The 20,757-nt window shown below is 42.3% G+C and overlaps 1 protein-coding gene across 3 annotated transcripts in view; it reads left to right on the top strand.

Moving 5' to 3' along the window:
* Positions 1–10,976, top strand: part of MAP3K20 (mitogen-activated protein kinase kinase kinase 20) — a 108,308-nt gene extending 97,332 nt beyond the window's left edge. For all 3 annotated transcript variants that reach the window (XM_077916970.1, XM_028749518.2, XM_077916968.1), the window contains exons 17-20: positions 3,986–4,102; positions 6,448–6,522; positions 7,626–7,776; positions 9,134–10,976. In XM_077916970.1, the coding sequence (XP_077773096.1) occupies positions 3,986–4,102; positions 6,448–6,522; positions 7,626–7,776; positions 9,134–9,816 (1,026 nt within the window). In that variant the 3' untranslated portion in view covers positions 9,817–10,976. The remainder of the gene's footprint in view (positions 1–3,985; positions 4,103–6,447; positions 6,523–7,625; positions 7,777–9,133) is intronic.
* Positions 10,977–20,757: the final 9,781 nt, after the last annotated feature.

The following is a 20,757-nucleotide window of genomic DNA, read 5'->3' as shown; positions in this document are numbered from 1 at the left end:
CAAGGGCCACAGGTGGCCCATCCTTATACACACATGGAGGTAAGTTCCCATTGTAACCAGGGTGTCTTCTCAGTAAACATGGTTAAGATTGCACTGTTCTCAGGGGCATAGCATGGGCAGTGCTAGGGGGCGTGGCCCCTGGCTGCACAATTATTGAGGGTATGTAAACCATGCTCCCACCGCGCCCGCTGCTCCTCTTTGCCCACCAAGGGCCGTATCAGCTGGCTGGGCTCCCCCCTGCACGGGGGGCAGGTGGCTCCGCATGGTCCCACTTTGCTCTGGCGGTGGTGGGGTTGCTCTATCAGCGGCGAGGACTGGGCTGGAGTTCCCCGCCCGGCGCATCCATGCCCGCCCCGGGCACTGGCAACTGAGGCTACGCTACTCCCATATTTCAGGTTGTACCTGGGGCTATAACTACAACTTAACAGGGGACCTCTTAATTATTTCAGGTCTTAGATTTTGTTTTGTTTTTAATCTTACCACATATTCAGTGACTCTGCTGAGCGCTTGTTTTCCATTTTCCAAATTCTCAACAACATCTTTGCAAAACGTTTACATTCTTTCTGCTCCAAGCTCTTTGCAGCGATAGCGCCATTTCCCAGCACAGTAAAATTAACTATGGTCGCTGTACCATTGCCTGTTATTCATCTCCTGCGGAGCAAGGTCAAGTTACAGTATTTTATATGTATCTGAATTTCTGTATTTTTGCCACTGTAAAGTAGACCATCCTGCGACATGAAACCATTGAGGGTCAAGTAGCCATAGCCTGGCGCTTTTCGTTTCGAGATGTATTGAAGCTTGTGGGTTGATGTAGAGATACTGTACAAGGGGAAAATATATATATTTGAGCTCACATGCAGGGTTTCAGGGCACACAAGATAAAAATGGAAAGCAAGGAGACTAAAAAGTGAACACATATAACCAAGTCTAAATTGAATATAGTTAATTATGTAATCTTATATTAAACTTCCAAAATGGTACTGCTCTGTCATATGCTGGCAGCAATGTAGCTTAATTTTAGATTCCCCTAAATATTTATCCTTGGGCTGAGTCCTTAAGAAGTAGCGGGTCAATGCTAACCAGAGTTGAAAGCCTTTCTTGACGGCAGATACAGCAGCAAGGCCCCTGGAGAGTCATGAAGTAGCTGGGGTCATTTTCTGGCAGCTATGCCTAATTATCATGACTACAGTGATACAAGTTAATATGGGTTGTTCCCATACAGAAAGAAGACTGGTCCATCTGCTTAAAGTTTTGCTGAAACTGATTTAAAACAAACAAACAACATATGAAAACACAATAATGAATAAGAGCCCAAATATTTTACATTTATGTCAACTGCATGGACTTAGGAATAAGAACATTTTACAGGGATTCCATACAAAACATGGTCTTTGCTGTTAAATCACGTGGAATGTCTTTTCATTGCCATTTTAGCATTTGTTAAGGATATATATATCCCTAAGGAAGTCAGACTATCCTCCACCAGGGCCAGGGCCTTTTCAGTGATGGCTCTGACCTGGTGGAATGCTCTGTCCCATGAGACTAGGGCCCTTCAGGATTTAACCTCCTTCTGTCAGGCCTGTAAGACAGAGCTATTCCACCTGGCCTTTAATTTGAATTCAGCCTGCTCTTTTATTTCCCTTCTCTTCCCTCCCCCTCCCCTTTTATGAAGATTACCCACTCTGAGACCCCACAGCTAATTCTCCCCTGGCCTCCTCGCTGGCCCAAGTAGGACCAATTTAGCCAGCTAGTCCTGGTGACTATCTAATGCTTATTAGAAGGATTTCCCCCAAATTGATTTTTGAACTTTGAATTTTATTGTTATTCGTGTTTTTATACTGTATTTTATGCTGCTTCTACAATTAAGTGTTTTAAATTGGTTGTTAGCCGCCCTGAGCCCGGTTTTCTGAACCGGGAAGGGCGGGGTATAAATAAAAAAATATTATTATTATATAGTAAAAAATTATTCTCAATGTCCTGTTTTTCTTAGCTGTACTGTGCACAAAAGGAGCAGGTTTGGTGTGGTGGTTGTAGGACTTGGACTAAGGACATTTAGGTCTGAATCCATGCTAGAAGATCGCTAAAGTTGTTTTCACACACAGAACTCTAGTGATGCTAAGGGGTTGCTTTCTATAATTAGCTGGACGCAGGTTTAAAACATTGGTTACCCACAGCTTTTAATACAGTGCTATATCAATGCCCTACCCTGGGGCCAAGGCCCCTCTGTAATGTTTTCTCACAAGTCCTTCCTAATGTTAATTAAAAGGTTCCTCTTTCCTTCTTCTTTTCATTTCATTGCTTCCTGTTGATCACAGCTGAAGGAGTAATGCTGAAGAAACTAATTGCCCCAATGTCACTCCTAACCGAGTCGTCATTAATTCCTACTTCCACCATCAGCAGAAAACAGGCAATAAAATTTAATTAAAGGCACAAAAGCCCCCCCAAAGCCAGAATGATGCACAATGTAATTAAAGGCACAAAAGCCTTGGCCACATTAGATTGCTGGTGTGGAAACTCTCTGGTTCCCCCCCCTTCTTTTTCTTCTTTATTAATCGTTCTTTAAAAACACAAGGTATCAACGTAGAAAACAGTGGACTACAATTATTTGTCACCAGCATTGTCGGACTTTTCTATAAAATGGGAATGAAAACAGGGTGGGCTATTGGTGAAACACCTTGGGTGCCATTCACCACATCCTTGTGTGATAGGGATAAAATGTGGAACGGCCAATGATGTTGCCCTGAACAGCCGAGAGGAAGGAATATATATATATTTTATCTCTGCTGAATTTGAAATTCTTTTAATTGTTGTTGTTGTTAATCACTCTCTGGTGCCTTCCTGGGAAATGGAATCATGAAGTAAATACTTAATGAGAAATGGAAAATAATTCGAAATGCCTTGTTTTAAGGCCATTTGCTGTTAATCTATGAATTTTCCTAGACCGCTTATTAAAACAGTCCTCAGCACTTGCTCTCAAAATAACAGACCACCTGTTGAATGTGCGTAGTTCAAATGGCTTCTCTGATCCTTTTAGGAAAACATGCTCCAGGTGCAGATGTAAATAATATTCTAACTCGGGTGACATTTGCAGATAACAGACTTCCTCAGCCTGGTTCCCTTCAGCTACTCTTGGACTAAAACTACCATCAGCTCCAACTGGCATACCTGTTGTGGCAGAGCCTGATGGGAGCTGTAGTAACAGCTGGAGGGCGCCATGCTGCGAAAGGCTGTCATATATGTGGAACAGAAGTCCTTAAGTTTTGTTCTCTTGAGACTTGCTTGTTTCCTGCATGCCATCCACATTTTCCTGCTTGCTGATGCAGAATACTTGAAAGGCTTCCAAATTTGTGCTTTGTGGCTGTGAGCCAGCTAAAGCTATATGTACATATAGAGACGAAGCATATTCGGAAAGGTGAAGTTTATTTAAAAGATTTCACTGTGGCCCTTTGCAACGCTGCGGGAAAGGCAACCTGATTAAGTTTTAAATTACTGAAAAGCGGGTTGTCTTTTTATCCTGTGGTAGGAATTTCAGGGGGACGCGGGTGGCGCTGTGGTCTAAACCACTGAGCCTCTTGGGCTTGCCGATCAGAAGGTTGGTGGTTCGAATCCCCGCGATGGGGTGAGCTCCTGTTGTGCGGAACTGTCTGTGGATACACCGCAACCCCAGAGTCGTCTGCGACTGGACTTAACCGTCAGGGGTCCTTTACCTTTACCTTTTTTTAAAGGAATTTCAGATTAAACCCCTGACCTTTCGGTGTTGTTTGGGGATAAGGAGTGTCCCCAAACCCATTTAAGAACCCCTCTTGCTGACAAGTAAGGATTATTTCACATTAAAATGGAGTTTGGATGCTTCAGTTCCTAAGATAATATAAAATCGATTAATTTATTGGGGTTTCTATTTTTATTTTTTTGCTTGGAGTCAACAAAAAGTCACAATTGCTCCAGTGTCCGGTTTTGATATTCTGTATTTTCTTTTCCGTGCCAGGACTGTAAATGGAAGATGTACATGGAAATGGATGGGGATGAGATTGCAATAACTTACATAAAAGACGTGACATTTAACACTAACTTACCTGACACAGAGATTTTAAAGATGACAAAGGTAAGGTTCTGTTTACGGGCTTTCATGATTGCCTAGATCTCGAACAAAGGTATTAAAATACCACAGCGGCAGACTTTTGTGCCTATAGAAACTCATTCTGCTGGCAGCTTTTAAAGACCCCCCACCCCTTCCCACATTTGTATCACAATAGATTTTTTTCCCCCCTGTTAACATTACCTTTTCAGTCATGGTAATAAGAAAGTGATGGCACGCTTAAGATATTACAATTAAAGTGTGTGATTTCTTGGTTCTCTAACAAGGTATATCGTACATCAGACAATGTACAGACAAGTTCTAAATGAGAAGAGTGTTCATCAAGGTGTGCTGAGAAAATAAAGTGTTGGCCTTTGGCAGCAATTTATGTTATTAAAATGGGGAAATAAAACAGGTATATTTAGTGGGAAGGTGTCTTGAACCAGGCCTATAATCACCAGGATTTATGAGGTTTGGCCAGGTTCCTTCCATTTTATGAAGGGGAAAACCCACAGCAGATTCATGGTAGAAATGTGCTATTCTAGGAAAACTGCTTCTGGACTAATAATAATGGCTTTTCCACTGGTTTTCCACACAATTCGAAAAATTGCACTGTTTTTCCTGTATGTTCATTTCATATTATCAGCCTGTTTGTTATTTAAACTCAACTAATGCTAAAATGCTTCTTCAGGGGGGAAAAATGATTAGGAAAGGGCGTTATTGTCAGGGAACCATCCCTGACAGTTATCTTTGAATTTTATTTGTTTAGTTCAAAGACAGAAGAACTGCAGGAAAACACAGGGTGACAATAGAGTGGTTTATGGAATTCTATGGGTGTCCCATAAAAACGGGGAGTGATTGAAGAATGGCAATTCCACCCTAAGGGCCTGGTATGGAAGTAGCCCTAGACTCAACCTGCTATTTGAATGTGTCCTCTTCCAGCCTTCCTCAACCTTGTGCCTTCTTGATATTTTTGACCACAACTCCCGTCATCCCTGACTGTTGGCTGTGCTAGCTGGGGCTGATGTGAGCTGTAATCCAAAACCTCTGGAAGGCGCCAGGTTGAGAAAGATTGTTGTGTTCATTGTTTGAAATCCTGTTGGGTCTTCTGAAAAGTGTGTAAGATGTAGCCTGTCAGGGGAAGGGGTCTGCAGTAAGGAGGAGGGGTGGGGAAAAGCCCAGCTGCACAAATGGCTTTCTGCTTGGGCAAGTCTGGACCCAAACCTTAGTATTAGAGCTCATTCATAATAGTAATACTAATAATAATACTTACTATTATTATTATTATATATACCCTGCCCATCTGGCTCGGTTTCCCCAGCCACTCTGGGTTGCTCCCAACAGAATATTAAAAACATGATAAAACATCAAACATTAAAAGCTTCCCTAAACAGGGCTGCCTTCAGATGTCTTCCAAAAGTCAGGTGGTTGTTTTTCTCTTTGACATCTGGTGGGAGGGTGTTCCACAGGGCGGGTGCCACTACTGAGAAGGCCCTCTGCCTGGTTCCCTTGGCTTCTTGCAGCGAGGGAACCGCCAGAAGGCCCTTGGAACTGGACGTCAGTGTCCAGGCTGAACGATGGGGGTGGAGATGCTCCTTCAGGTATACTGGGCCGAGGCCGTTTAGGGCTTTAAAGGTCAGCACCAGCACTTTGAATTGTGCTCGGAAACGTACTGGGAGCCAATGTAGGTCTTTCAGGACTGGTGTTATATGGTCTTGGCGGCCGCTCCAAGTCACCAGTCTAGCTGCCGCATTCTGGATTAATTTTAGTTTCTGTGTTACCTTCAAAGGTAGCCCCACATAGAGCGCATTGCAGTAGTCCAAGCAGGTTTTCTGCAGCCTGGTACAGTCGTACCTTGTTTTGCAACTGGGATCTGTTCTGGAGCCCCAGCTGCTAGCCGAAAAGGACACAGGGCAAAGCGCCACATCTGCGCATGCGCGAGCAGCAAACCCGGAAGTAACCAGTTCCGCTTCTTCCGGGTTTGCCGCGGACCTCTGCCGGAATGGACACTAGATGAGGCGGACATCATGGAGATATTACTGTAAACTTATTTTTAAGGGCATATGCCTATGCCTAAACTTCTAACCAGCAATGAGTATACGGTATGAAATGAATCGGTCAGTTGGTTGCATAGAAAACAATAAAAGCATGACAAAAAATGAAATGCCTAAACATGAAAATAAATCATGGAAGACATGCAGGCCCAGCGAGACATCATGTGCTAAGATTTGTACTTTTGTATTTATTTAGTCATTTGACACAGTTTCTGTGTTTGCTTTCTTTCTGAAGGATAGAGGATGGATGCATAGAAATTGATTCACACAATGAGGCAGAAAACAAAAATGTTTCTTTCGTTTATTTTTATTTTGCAGCCACCATTTGTAATGGAGAAATGGATTGTGGGAATAGAAGACGATCAGACTGTGGAATGTTTAGTTACTTATGAGGTAAGTGTTGTGGGTGGGTGGGGAGCCAACCCGCTCCTTTTGCCTGTAGGGCTTCAGAATAAGGAGCTGACATGCCTTAACTTTCTTGCCCACTGTAGTCAACGCCAAATACTGTAATTAATTTTAAACTGCCAACTTCTCATGCGAATTTGAATGCCATCTTCAGAAATCACACCCAGACTCCTAGCTGGGAAAGCTTGCTCCCTTAAGTGCAATATATATATATATATATGCACACACATACCTTTCTTTTCTCTTCCTTTTGAGTAATGGTCGGTGTAGGTGGTGTTTGTTGAACAGACAATCTTTCTTACCTTTTTGGCAAAACGCTAATTAGCAGAGCAGAGGAACAACAGGAGAAGGGAAAGGGCAAGAGGGAAAACATAAAATAAAACCTAGAAGCAATTTAGCTATGTATAATAGGATGGAAATTAGCCTTTGTATGAGTAGATTTTTGGATACTTACAAAAAAAAAAAGTGTTTAAAGACCAATGGGATATTTCACACTGAGGCTAATAATTGAAATTTCAGCTCTGTCCTGTGGCACGCATTCAAGCAGTGAGAGAGCGATATAGGAAAATTCTGGACCTCGCCTGCCTCAGAAGTGAAGAACAGTAGCTTTCTATTAACAGGAAGAATAACCCTAGGTTCCTTTCAGACTGTAGCTCCTCACAGGTCTCAGAGCCTGACAGCAGGATTAAAGAGCTAGCCACTATAGGCAAGCTACCATAAGGGAACCTCAGCAACAATACCTCCGTAGTGCCTACCTCTTCTGGCAGAAAAGATTATTTACTTGAAGCACTACATGATCTCATAATTACTAAACGGTTCTGTTAAAAGGCAGCCATTAAAATCTTGCCCTTGTTCAGTACACTATTTTGGGCGTGGGGGGGGGGGGGGGAGAAAGCGTAATTTGCCGCCAGATTGGTTGCACAACTGAAAAAAATTCTTTGCGGCCAAACTAAAAGAGGATATTAAACAAACTCAGCATGAGAATTTATGGTATCATCAATGTCACAATCCTAAGTTCAGCGTCTGGACAAACACTGCATGACTGCCATGAGGGTCTTTATTTTTTTGCTTCTGAATATCTTGTTGAACAGAGCATTGTCAGAACTCCAAAATCCACCAGACATATCCAGCCAGTGGAATGGAGTAAAGTGAAGCTTCAAGATGAGGTGAAGTCAATACAGCTCAAAATACAGACATCGCTCCCAAACTCAGAAGGCAACCCTCGGAGCAGATCCAATTCCAGTAAGTTTAAATTCCAGTAAGTTTAATGATGCACAGTGTTGAAGGAAGGACATAAGTAAACAAAATAAAACAAGACATTAATATTTTTTTTATAAAAAATTTATTAAGATTTTTACATTACAAAATAGAAAAAGAAAAAAGAAAAAATACAAAATAAAAATAGTTAAAAACAATCAATCTTTACATCACATTATTTTTCATTTACTTGTTTCTCGGACCTCCTCACACCTCCCTTTTTTGTATTCCAGTTCAATTTATTAGCTCAGCAGTTTCTTTCCCTCTTTGTTCTACCCAGATCTTTAATCTTAAATTATTATAACCTTGAATTTGTACTTATAAAAAACCATTTTTCATATTCTTTTATACCATTTCAGCTAGAAACCACTTAATTTCAATCCAACATCATTCTAACATTCATTAATTTTGCAGTGTCTCTGTAAATAGTCTTTAAATTTCTTCCAGTCTTCTTCCACTGACTCTTCTCCCTGGTCTCGGATCCTGCCATAAAACAAGACATTAATATCTGTTTCAGAAAACACATTCCCATTAGCTCATCTCATTCACTCAACAAGAAACGAAGGCATCTCTCTAAAATGCCCTTTTCTCAGAGAAACGTGTCTCATAGTCACACTTACTAAGAACTTTGGAGTTGTTTTCCAGCATCCATTGGATCAGAGCTTTCCTGACATATCAACTTTGTAGCTTATTTCAATGGACAAAAACTTAACTGCAGATAGTAAAGGTACAGGGACCTCTGACCATTAGGTCCAGTCGTGACTGACTCTGGGGTTGCGGTGTTCATCTCGCTTTATTGGCCAAGGGAGCCAGCGTACAGCTTCCGGTCATGTGGCCAGCATGACTAAACCGCTTCTGGCGAACCAGAGCAGCGCACGGAAATGCCATTTACCTTCCCGCCAGAGCAGTACCTATTTATCTACTTGCACTTTGACGTGCTTTCGAACTGCTAGGTTGGCAGGAGCTGAGACTGAGCAACGGGAGCTCACCCCGTCGCAGGGATTCGAACTGCTGACCTTCTCATCGGCAAGTCCTAGGTTCTGTGGTTTAACCCACAGCGCGACCCGCGTCCCTTACCCATTAGAAATCTCTGTAAATTCTTTGTTTTGCTTCCCTTCATAAAGAAACTAACTGCAAGTGAGCTAAGCCTCTCTCTCTTTCTCTCTCCAACCTGTGAACCAACTGCCCTGCCTGTCAGACTGTGACATGGCCAGGCAGCCCACAGATAACAAGACACCGGCAACTGTGTGAAGTCATGGACAAACCCTTACTTTTAGCGCTTCCTCAGAAGGAAATCCATTACCTTGAATTCAGAATTGATGCCCTCTGTTTTTTCTTTCAGGTATTGATGCCCAATGGATGAATGCACTGAAACTGCGCCGAGTGACCAGCAGCCCTTCTCTCCAACGTTCCCGCCCTCACAGCCCTAACGGTTTTTTGCCGTACCTTCAGGACCAAGGCACCTACGCTGCCGCCGTGAGACGGACCCAGGTTCCTGTAACCTATCAGATCACTTCTCTGAGTCAGTCGAGAGGATCGTCTCCCACACCGTATTTATCATCGCTGCATTTGAACTCAAAGGGAAGCAGCACCTCCAGCGCAGCTTCGGATAGCCCTTCGGAAAGAGACAGGTCCAAAACTAAAAACCGGCACAGCTACCACAGCGGCGACTCTCGTAGTGTTTCAGGAAGCGGAAGGCGCTTTGCAAGAAGTTCGGGGGGTGCTCAGGCGGCTGCTAGGAACCCAGAGAAATTCCGCAGGCATTCCCAGCCAACGTACAGTCAACACTCATCGAGGTCACATGACAGGAAGTCTCCTCATTACCCCCAGCAGCCCAAGTTGATACCAGGGATGCCTTTGAGAACTGAAAGCAAACCCAAAATAGAAGAGGAAGAGGGAAGCAAAGTTGGTGAAGGCGGATGGACCAAAGTTGATTATTCGAAAAAGTCCCATCGGCATATCGTTGGCAAACAAAGAGAAGAGAAGTCAAAAGGAACTGGAACCAGCCAGAAGAAAGTCCATTGATGTTTTTTGAGAAATAGGTTTTATTTTATTCTTTTGGACATTTAGTTTCTACAGAGAAAGGTGTGGGGGGTGTTTTTAAAGATTCGCCTGACAATGAATGTGAGACTAGCGCTATTGAACATGAATACACTACCTCTCGTGGAGATCAAACCCACAAGTCCACGACAGGCGTGGGTTGTTGGGGTTTCTACTCACTGCAGCCTGGTGAATAGGATGCTATTGTTTGCATTGTGAATAGTCACATGCTGCAAGTTCTCTTTGCTTCCAGTTGGGTGCTCATGATTTTAACTTAATACTTCCACAAGTGTTAAATTAAGAAATCGCCATAGTTTCAGTCTGATCCTGTAGGGATAGGACCACAAAACACAACTGCCTCCCACCCGCAATACAATGGCTGAAAAAAAATGTGACTGGAAAGGTTATCCTTTCCTTACTTATGCAGCTCTCATTACAATATCCTGTCCTGTTGAGTTTGTTTCTCCCGGTCTGCTCACTGCACCCTACCCAGGCACCTCTGGGCTCCCCTCTGGTGATGGGGGAACCCCAGCCCTCCATTTAAAGATGCAGTCCCCACATATTTCCTTTGGACTAATTCTTACGATCATGAAATAATTTAATACTGTATATTCTGCAGAGAAGAGCAAACAAAATAGAAAAAAAATAGCCTTGATCGCTCTCGTTTTATTTTTTTATTTTTTTCGTATGACTATTTATTAACATATGGCAAATGTTTTTTATTAATTGCATTTTAATTGTAGCCATCCTTATAAACTACTGTTAATACATGCTATAATTCTACTGAGGTACCTTTGGGGAGGGATTTGTCTTCTAAGACTGTGGTCCTGAACACGAAAGTAAGTCCCACTGCATTAAATGTTACTTTTGTCTGAGTATACATGCTTTGGATTGGACAGTGTTTTCCTGTTGGCTTTGATAATGAAATTTTTAACTCTGTATAAACAGAAAACAAAGCTTAGCATATTCAACCGCATCAGTCCGTTATGAAAAGGAAATGGTTTGAGGGTTTGTTTTCAAATCTTTTGATTTTGAAGTGGTATGTATATGTGGAGCAGTTAATCCATATTTCCCAAATCTGTTCTCCCCCTGCTTGCAATACACTGGAAGATTTTTAAAAGAAAATAAAACCTTCCTAACTCTCAGTAAGATGGTGTGCCCTACTGCCATAAATGCAACCCAGAAACAGAAGGGGAGAAAGCACAGAGACCAAGTTTTGAGAAATGACTTGCTTCCATTTATTCAAAAATTCTCAATCACACAGCACGGATTCACACGTGTATAACTATTTTAAGTATTTATTTTGTATGATTCTTAACATCCTTTAGTCTGCAGAGGTCTCTGAAGGGACTCGCAGCAAAGGATTCATAACATAAAACTATCCCACATCAAACAGCAGTACAAAAAGGTTGCATAGACGATGTAATTTTACATTAAGTGTCATCAGATTACTAAAACAGAGCTCCATCCTTCCAAAGTTTTGTCTCTAGGGTTATGTCTTCTTGGCTGGAATGGAAATGGCCTCTATTTCTGGGTCACCTCAGCTCCACAGCGGTTCTCTCAGATTGGCAATAAGGAACTAAAAACTTGCAGCCCTTTATAAGATAGGAAACGTCAGCAGAACAAGGAATTTGCAGCTCTGTGGAAATCCGTAAGTTGCTTTAAAACTTTAAGGGAAACCTCAGTCCTGACCTTGTCCTTAAGGGTTTAGGGCTTTACAAATAGGAGACAACAGGCACCATCCAAACTGTTCTGAGCTAATGAGCTAGGTGCCTGCAGTGGACCTGATCCCTGCTTCTCCCACTGAGCATGTACAGCCTTGTTAAGGCAATGTACGGCAGTGGGTTACACATACTCGGCAGGGGTTGCCAGAGGTAGCTGCTTTCTGTAGCAGATGGCTGCTACTTAGAGGGCAAGGAGAAAAGCAAAGGTTAAGCCAACACTTCAAGCCACGAAGCCTACCTTTTGGGATTGTTACAGGAGAGGGGAGGACTTTGGGATTCTGCATGGTCAGCTTCCCATGAAAGCAGCTTTATCACGCGGCTAAACTTTTATTTGAAACTTAGGGAAATGGAGGCCTAGGCTGTGTACACACGGCGTTTTGTTCTACCCTCAGTGGAGGCCGAGAACAGTGGTACCTCTGGTTACATACGCTTCAGGTTACAGACTCCGCTAACCCAGAAATAGTACCTCGGGTTAAGAACTTTGCTTCAGGATGAGAACAGAAATCATGCTCTGGCGGCGCAGCAGCAGCAGGGGGCCCATTAGCTAAAGTGGTGCTTCAGGTTAAGAACAGTTTCAGGTTAAGAACGGACCTCCGGAACAAATTAAGTACTTAACCAGAGGTACCGCTGTACAGTGGCACCTTGTTCTTGAACTTAATCCGTTCTGGGAGTCTGTTCAACTCCTGAAACGGCTCGAAAACCAAGGCGCGGCTTCCGGTCGACTGCAGGAGCTGCGGGACGTTCAGATTCTGAAAAACGTTCACAAACCAGAACGCTTCCGGGTTTGTGGTGTTCAGGAGCCGATTTGTTCGGGAGACAAGCCGTTTGAGTACCAAGGTAGCACTGTACTTGTTTTTCCAGTGTAGCCCCCACGCTCTAGACTAGACATTGCTTCTTTTTTTGCCCCTGAAAAATGCGTCTTGAGGAACTGGTTTTTCCAAAAATATAAGCTCGTTGCTGATGGATTCTGTGTTAGCTCACAGTGTGTCAGTTTGAAAGCCAACGGAGTTGGCTGTACCTGTATCTGCCCAATGACAATGCAGACGGGTTTATATCAGGATCATAATTCACCTGGGGCAGGTGAGGGGAGGAAAAGGTGTAGATTACCTAACCAAGGGGAGAGTTTTGAAATGTGTATCAAGTAACCATACCTACACTTGTGGGTGATGGGATCTAAAACCAATCTAGATTGGAAGCAGTGTGTTGGGAATGAGCACAAATGCTTCTGGATTGAGGAAAGCTACCTTTTTGTGTTCTACAAATCAGCTAGTGTGTACCCAGCCTTAGCCTATACAGTGGTACCTCGGGTTAAGTACTTAATTCGTTCTGAAGGTCCGTACTTAACCTGAAACTGTTCTTAACCTGAAGCACCACTTTAGCTAATGGGGCCTCCTGCTGCTGCTGCGCCGCCGGAGCACGATTTCTGTTCTCATCCTGAAGCAAAGTTCTTAACCTGAAGCACTATTTCTGGGTTAGCGGAGTCTGTAACCTGAAGCATATGTAATCTGAAGCGTATGTAACCCAAGGTACCACTGTACGTGAAGCAAAATAAGAGAAGAATCCCAAATTGGTAGAGTGAACTATGCCATTTCAAATTATTTTTTTCCAAATTATTACAAATCAAACGAAATTAATTTAATTCAATTCCTTAAAATCAGGTTTCCTGCTCCGGTTCCAAGCATACGGTCATCCTCATTTCCTCACATAGCCTCATCATTTCTTATTTAGAGTCCACTTGGCATCCTTCACTTGTCATTAGACCATTCTTCCAGCTAGCCACTTTTTTTCCACCTTACAAACAGCTGAACTATGCCATTTCAAACCACTTTAAGGGGATACAAGTTTTGAATGTTTTCCCCACATTTAAAATAAAAATTTGTAAGGCCTAGTGCAGGGGACGTTGACCCAAAAAGTTCTAGCTCAGCTCTTTTGCTTCAAATTTTTCAGATTATTTATGCTGTTTATGTATTCTGAAGCGCTACAGACAAATCTGCCTACTGTCGCGGATGGAAATTCATTTTCCACTGTTAAAACATTCTTGAAAACAGGGTTGTCGTCTCTGGACTTGCTGGGGCAGGGCTTGTGGAAGCAACAGCTGTATATCAGAGGTACCCATGTCCTTCGTCACCCCATTAGAAGAGGCCAGGCCAATACACTTAATTCTGCTGGGTTCGCTGCTGTTCCTCTCAGGCCTTTCTCACCTTGGAACCTGCCAAGCCAAGTTAACAGGTGCCATGAAAAATAGGTTCCTAGGGGTTCCATATAAATTTGCATCAAAACATGTATGATTATGAATGTTTTGCATATTTTAATATTGAATGTGTGAGGGTTGGGTTTGCTTGGTTTGGGTTTTTTTAGCAGCGGTCCTGAGGCTTCACCAGCTTGCTGCAGTTGGTTATTAAGAATGTCCAAATGGATTCCTTTGCTGTTTGTAAGCAATTTAATTCTGTGCCTAATTTTAATCTACACTCTACTGTGTGTCCACATCTGCTCTCTTAAAGCATTCATTAGCATTTAAAGGCGAAAGCTGATGGTATTGATCACACTTATTAAAACTGAACAATCGCACAGCAGTGATTGGCTGGAAATCACCATCCTCTGTTGGAATCACTGTTAAAACATGAAGAAAACTGAGCAAAAGGGAGAAAAACAAATTGTGAGGGCTGAGGGGGAAAATGCTTTAAAACAACTCCAGCATAGGAAAAGGGGAGATATCAAAGTGGGAAGTGATCATATTTTCATGAGACAATACATTTTTTTGAAAAATATTTGTAATAAAACCCCGGTTAAGAACTTGTTTTAATTTGTGGATTCACATTAAGTAGCTTGAAAGCCCTTGAGGCCATGAAAACATATGAAGGAAATATGTTATTACAGTACATTTATAATACATTTAGCAAGGCTTAAATGTAGGATGGCCAGAAACAAAGAAGGATGGGGTATTGTGACTCTAATAATTATGCAGAAGAGGAAATTCAGAAGCTGCCATTTGCCATGATTACAAGATGAGAAATCTGTGACTCTCCAGATGTTTTTGGACAAGAACAACAACAATAATCTGCCATCATCCCCACTTAGCATGGCCAATAATCAGTGTTGGAGCTTTTTGCCCTTGGAGCTGTCATTCAATAACATCTGGAATACCGAAGGCTCCCCATTCGTTGTAAAGGTCAGAAATGTTGCATGCAGTAAATCCCCTTATCTGTATTTAAGGCACAGTAGCTCAGTTCTCCTTCGCTTTTGGTCACCCCCAGCTGTGTGTAGGTGTGATCTAGTTCCCATTAGTGTGGGAAACCTGTGTCACAGGTCCCATGCGCCCCCTACATTTAGGTCATATTTAAAGGACATGACTCTACTCCAAGAATCATGGGAAATGTAGTTTGTTAACGGTGCTAGAAAGTGTAGCTCTGTATGGTTAAACTACAGTTCCCATGATGTGGGGGGGGGGAGCCATACACTTTAAATGTTCGGTGTGGGTGCACCAGTGCTTTCTTGCCATGCGAATCTTCCGGTTTTACTGGGTGGGAGAATGTTTTGGGTTTTTGGGTTGTTTTTATTTTGATTATATATTTTGTGGTTTTATATTTCGAATTTGTTCTGTGGACCGCCCTGAGACCTCTGGGTATAGGGCGATATATAAATAATAATAATAATAATAATAATAATAATAATAATGATGATGTTGTTTTGTAGTGTTCCTATGAACCGCCCTGAGACCTCCGGATATACGGCGGTATATAACTACTATTACTACTACTAATGATAATGTTTTGTAGTGTTCCTAATTAGTGAACATACACATACATAGGTAATATTCTGTTGCTTTCACTCAGTCAACAATTGAAATTTGAAAGAGATACCAGAGAGATCAGTTACCTGGTTTTGTTGCTGGTGTGATGCTCTTACAGCTGTACATTGGAACCTTGGTTTTCAAATGTAATCCGTTCTGGAAGACTGTTCGACTTCCGAAATGTTCAAAAACTGAAAGCGGAAGCCTCAATTCAATAGGGAAACACAAAACGGAAGCCGCTTAGCATGTTTGGCTTCCAAAAATCATTCGAAAACCTAAGCAGTTACTTCCATGTTTTCGGCGTTTGGGTTCCGAAACGTTCGTCAACGGAGACGTTCGAGAACCAAGGTTCCATTGTAACACCATGCTGCCAAAATGGCTTGTTTTCAATAGGTCGGTGGAAATGGGAGGCAGAAGCAGAGCTTGATCCTAGAAGCTGAAATGCTGTTATAGGATTGGTGGGATAGTCTGGATCCCCACCAAGTATATGGATTTGTATCTTTAAGACAGAATTCTGAAGCAAGAGGAACTGCTGAAGTCATCCAGTCAGTCTCTTTATTAAGCTAATGGCCCTAGCCATCGTTTATCTGTCTAGAAAGATGGCCAAGTACAGGTGTATAGGAACATACTAGTAGAAACTACTAGTGATGCTTGCAGAAGGAGGGAACAGGTCTTTCTCCTCACCTGCTTGAGCTGATGTCACCCTGAATGTAGGACAATAGGTCAGGGACCAGTCTTGTCTAGGTTCATGTGGTGTTGGCACCGGGACACGCAGAAACTTGCCTTTCTCTCTGTGCTGAATGTACAGCTATGGATCCCTTCACCCCAAAACCTAACGGGGGAGCAAGATCTGTTGGGGTGTTCGTGCTGTGAACGCTTCCATCTTACGTGTGGCCTGTGTGCATATGTGGGTAAATAAAACCGCATGTCCCAAAGACCCCACTGTTTTCAGTCACCTAGATTCCAAGGAAACCAAACCCTGAAATCTCTTACTGCTCGGAGATTGGGGCGCACACAATATAATAATATGACTGAACTCTGATGCGCTATTAAAAATAACAGCAGTCTGTATAAAAATGCTATGAACTACTGAATTTTAGTGCCACTGCACTGCTGTCTCTTGTTTTGGTGAAAGAATATTAGAATAACTAACGCCTGTAAACCTGGGGTTACCAAGAAGCAATAAAAACACAATTAAAAACCATACAGCATGCAGCACAGCACATTACAATCACTGCAGCAGGCAGGGGGGGAAATCATTAAGTGGTCTGCCAAAGACCCTCAGCAATTTTCAAGTGGTCAGGGGGCAGAAATTTAGATACTACAGATATAAACCATTTTAGTTTCTAACAAACTAACCAGATATGCTGGTGCCCTTACATTTTCTAAAGAAAACCACCATGCCCTTAATTTTAATGCTTTCCCTTTAGTTGAATGATACTAACCTAAAATGTTCACTATTCTTTCTTTTTTTTCTGTTTCCAAACTACTGCTTTTACTTATATGCAACCGTATGCAAATCAAGTCAATTAGTCTGCTCCTATAATTAATGAACATGGATTTCTTCAGCTGAGCAACAGCCCTGGTCACACTATAAAACCCCAACTATTTATGACCTGAGTTTTTCTCGCTATTCTCTCCCACTATTCTGTCTGTCCATCTGTCTGGCTCTCTCTCTGTGATTCATAGTCGGCATATTATGTCCATCACTCCTTCCTGCCCACAGGAAAGTGAATTGCTTTAATTTTATCTCCTCGTGACCCATTCCTAGTGCCTCTCTCTAGTACAACTCACCATGTATGACAATCACTGGCAGCAGTGCTAGTAGGTACTCAATGTGGGCAGACATCAAAACCACCATCCACTGACCATTATCCAGCAACTTGCTGAGCTGATTTAATGAGGTGAAGTTGCTCAAACATACTTTGTTCTTCCCTTTCCTCCTGTGAGAAATCCCTCAAAACAATGACCTCTGTATGTTGCTCTGCTTAGAACAATTCCCCTTTCTAACTCCATTGATGCTTGAGAGAATGAAACCTCAGCCTTCGAACACCCTGCTTTCAAGAACATGGAGTTTGGGCTTCAAAAGACAGGCATTTTAATATCTTTTTAAAAGTCTACTTGTGATTATCTTTACCCTAATTGTTACACTTTTCCAGGTAAGTAAGCAACCTTTTCTTCTTTACCTGCGCCGGGGGGAGCAGTGGTTTAAAAACCTCTAAGTCTTTAGATATTTTTCACAAGTAAAACGCAGCATAATGAAGATGTCTCCAGAAATCTAAAATAGTTTTGTAGGTTTAAGGTCTGCATCTTTCCTTTTTCTGAGTGGACGGCTCAAAACAATTTGTCAAGCCACCCCAGAGTGGTGCAGGACTTATTTATGGCAGGAAAACAAATAAAGAACAGTAAAGTAAAAAATATTTCAAAACTGACATACAACCTCTCTAATTCAAGGGGACTGGAATACATAACATATAGCTGGAGATTCTCATAACTGGGTGGGTTATTTGGCACAGCATTTCAAGAAATTACTTGTGGGCATGGACTAGTATATAACTGCAGGGAAGAGTGTGGTGCTGTGGTCTAAACCACTGAGCCTCTTGGGATTGCTGATCAGAAGGTCAGCGGTTCGAATCCTCATGACAGAGTGAACTCCCGTTGCTCTGTCCCAGCTTCTGCCAACTTAGCAGTTTGAAAGCATACCAGTGCAAGTAGATAAATATGTACCACTGTGGCGTGAAGGTAAACAGCGTTTCCATGCGCTCTGGCTTCTGTCCCGGTGTTCTGTTGCTCCAGAAGCGGTTTAGTCATGCTGGCCACATGACCCGGAAAGCTGTCTGTGGACAAACGCTGGCTCCCTCGGCCTGAAAAGCGAGATGAATGCTGCACCCCATAGTCGCCTTTGACTGGACTTAACCATTCAGAGGTCCTTTACCTTTACCTTAGTGTATAACTTGCGTAACTAACCAGGGGATGACAATAACCCAGAATATCATATCCATAAAGGCATAGAATGGAATGGGTAAATGTCTTCTGCAGCCCAAGAGGTGCTGAACTGTAATGTGTTGTTCTCGTGCACCAAAAATGTTAGCCTACATCCTACTAAAATATATTTTAAATTGCTAATAATATATTTCACGACAATCATGTTCCACTAGTGCATCTTTAACATCAATGCAGCTTCATGTAAGAAAGTACAAAGTGATGCACATGGCGGGGACGGACCCTAATTTCACATATAATTTCACATGTGGTCTGACTTGATGGTGACCAGCCAGGAATGAGACATTGAATAGCTTTATCAAGATGCTGACTCGGTGCAAAAGGTAAACTCCATGGTTGGGATTATTAGGAAACAGATAGAAAGCAAAAGTGCCAATAACACAATGTTGTTTAGTCGTGTCCGACTCTTCGTGACCCCATGGACCAGAGCACGCCAGGCACTCCTGTCTTCCACTGGTCAAACTCATGTTCGTAGCTTCAAGAACACTGTCCAACCACCTTCTCCTTGTGCCCTCAATCTTTCCCAACATCAGGGTCTTTTCCAGGGAGTCTTCTCTTCTCATTAGGTGGCCAAAGTATTGGAGCCTCAGCTTCAGGTTCTGTCCTTCCAGTGAGCACTCAGGGCTGATTTCCTTAAGAATGGTCGGTTTGATCTTCTTGCAGTCCATGGGACTCTCAAGAGTCTCCTCCAGCACCATAATTCAAAAGCATCAATTCTTCAGCGATCAGCCTTCTTTATGGTCCAGGTCTCACTTCCATACATCACTACTGGGAAAACCATAGCTTTAACTATATGGACCTTTGTTGGCAAGGTGATGTCTCTGCTTTTTAAGATGCTGTCTAGGTTTGTCATTGCTTTCCTCCCAAGAAGCAGGCGTCTTTTAATTTCGTGACTGCTGTCACCATGCAATAACACAATGCAGTTATACAAATCTGTGGCAAAACTATACTGTGTATAGTTCTGATTGCCTCACCTCAAAAAGGATACTGTACAGCTGGAAAAGCTTCACAAAAGGGCAACCAAAGTGATCAAGGTGCTGGAACAACTTCCCAATTTGAGAACCAAGGTACCACTGTAAAGGACAAAATAGGTCTCTGCCAGATCTGATAGGGCTCATCTTATGGCCTTATAAAAAACAAACACCTTATTGGTTTTTAAATCTGTACTTCGCAGGCTACCGCGGAGTAAATGCAATTAACTATCCTTTGACGGTGTAGTTAGTATAACAGTGGAGGAGACAGGGCTGTAAAGTGCAACTTTGGAAGGAGAAATGGAGTGTTACAAACAACAAATGTCACTCTTTTCACTTGGGAAAAGCTGTAGGATATACAGGTGTGTTTGGGTGCCTTACCTTGCAACTGGGATGTGAGGGGAACAGCTCTAAAGAACCTATTGCAGCTGATAAACATAAACACAGTACTAAAACAGGGCCTGAGCTGAAGATCTTCACAGGCACTGGAGTTTATGAACAAAATCCAGCCAGCACTTAAAATGTCAATCTTGCTTAACCTAAAATTTATTATCTTGGCTGCATGATTATCACAGTATTTCCAATAAGCTGGTTGAAATACAATTCTTATCTGTCCCTTCCACTTTACAAGCATTTTTTTTAAAGCTTTCCAAAAAGCGGAAACAATCACTTTTCTTCAGTATCTGAAAAGCATTTGTGAGCTAAAGTGGATTTGGAAGAATGAAGTGTGGTCTAGTCTCTAGAGAGCTCTTTTCAGTTCATTTGCTTTTGCCTGCACTTTGAGAAGCCAATGGTGCAGGTAAGTATGTAATTAAGGGCTTATTTAAAATGTTGATTCTTTTACATGTCAGCTTGCTGCAGCATGCCCACAAGGAATAATAACCCACAGAGAGTTTACATACTCCTGGTTTTCTATTGTGATTTGGGCTGTGTAAGATTTCTGTTTTCTGGATCACGCCTGGTTCGTGTTACAGATTATGCGGCTTGTGTGCGTGCCACACACATCGCCACACACGTGCAGCGAGGCCTGAGTTTGCTCAACTCCAAATCCGTGTATGCCCTTAAGACCATGTTCTAGAAAAGCAAGGGTGAAAATGAAACACAGAGAAGTGTACCTTTCTGCAGTCGTCCCTGAAGCCACTTACAGTATAATGAACTATTAGCTACATTTCTGAAGTGTGTAGACTTTCAGCATTACACTTTTACCATTGCAAATGAAATGCATTACTTTTTGCTGTAGGCTAGGTCTAGCAGCATATTTCTTTGCACATCTACTCAGGTGTAAGCCTCACTTAAATCAACAGGACTTAATAGGCTAAAGAATTGCAGCGTAAAGGTATTCAAATGTTAATTGCATGCCTTTATAGATAAGATAGATAGATAGATAGATATAGATAGATGATAGATAGCTAGATATAGATATATAATCACCTAGGGA

This window comes from Podarcis muralis, chromosome 1 (genome assembly GCF_964188315.1).
Source record: "Podarcis muralis chromosome 1, rPodMur119.hap1.1, whole genome shotgun sequence".
Lineage (NCBI taxonomy): Eukaryota > Metazoa > Chordata > Lepidosauria > Squamata > Lacertidae > Podarcis > Podarcis muralis.
Note: the sequence above shows the minus strand (reverse complement) of the source record. Positions and strands in the feature narration are given on the sequence as shown.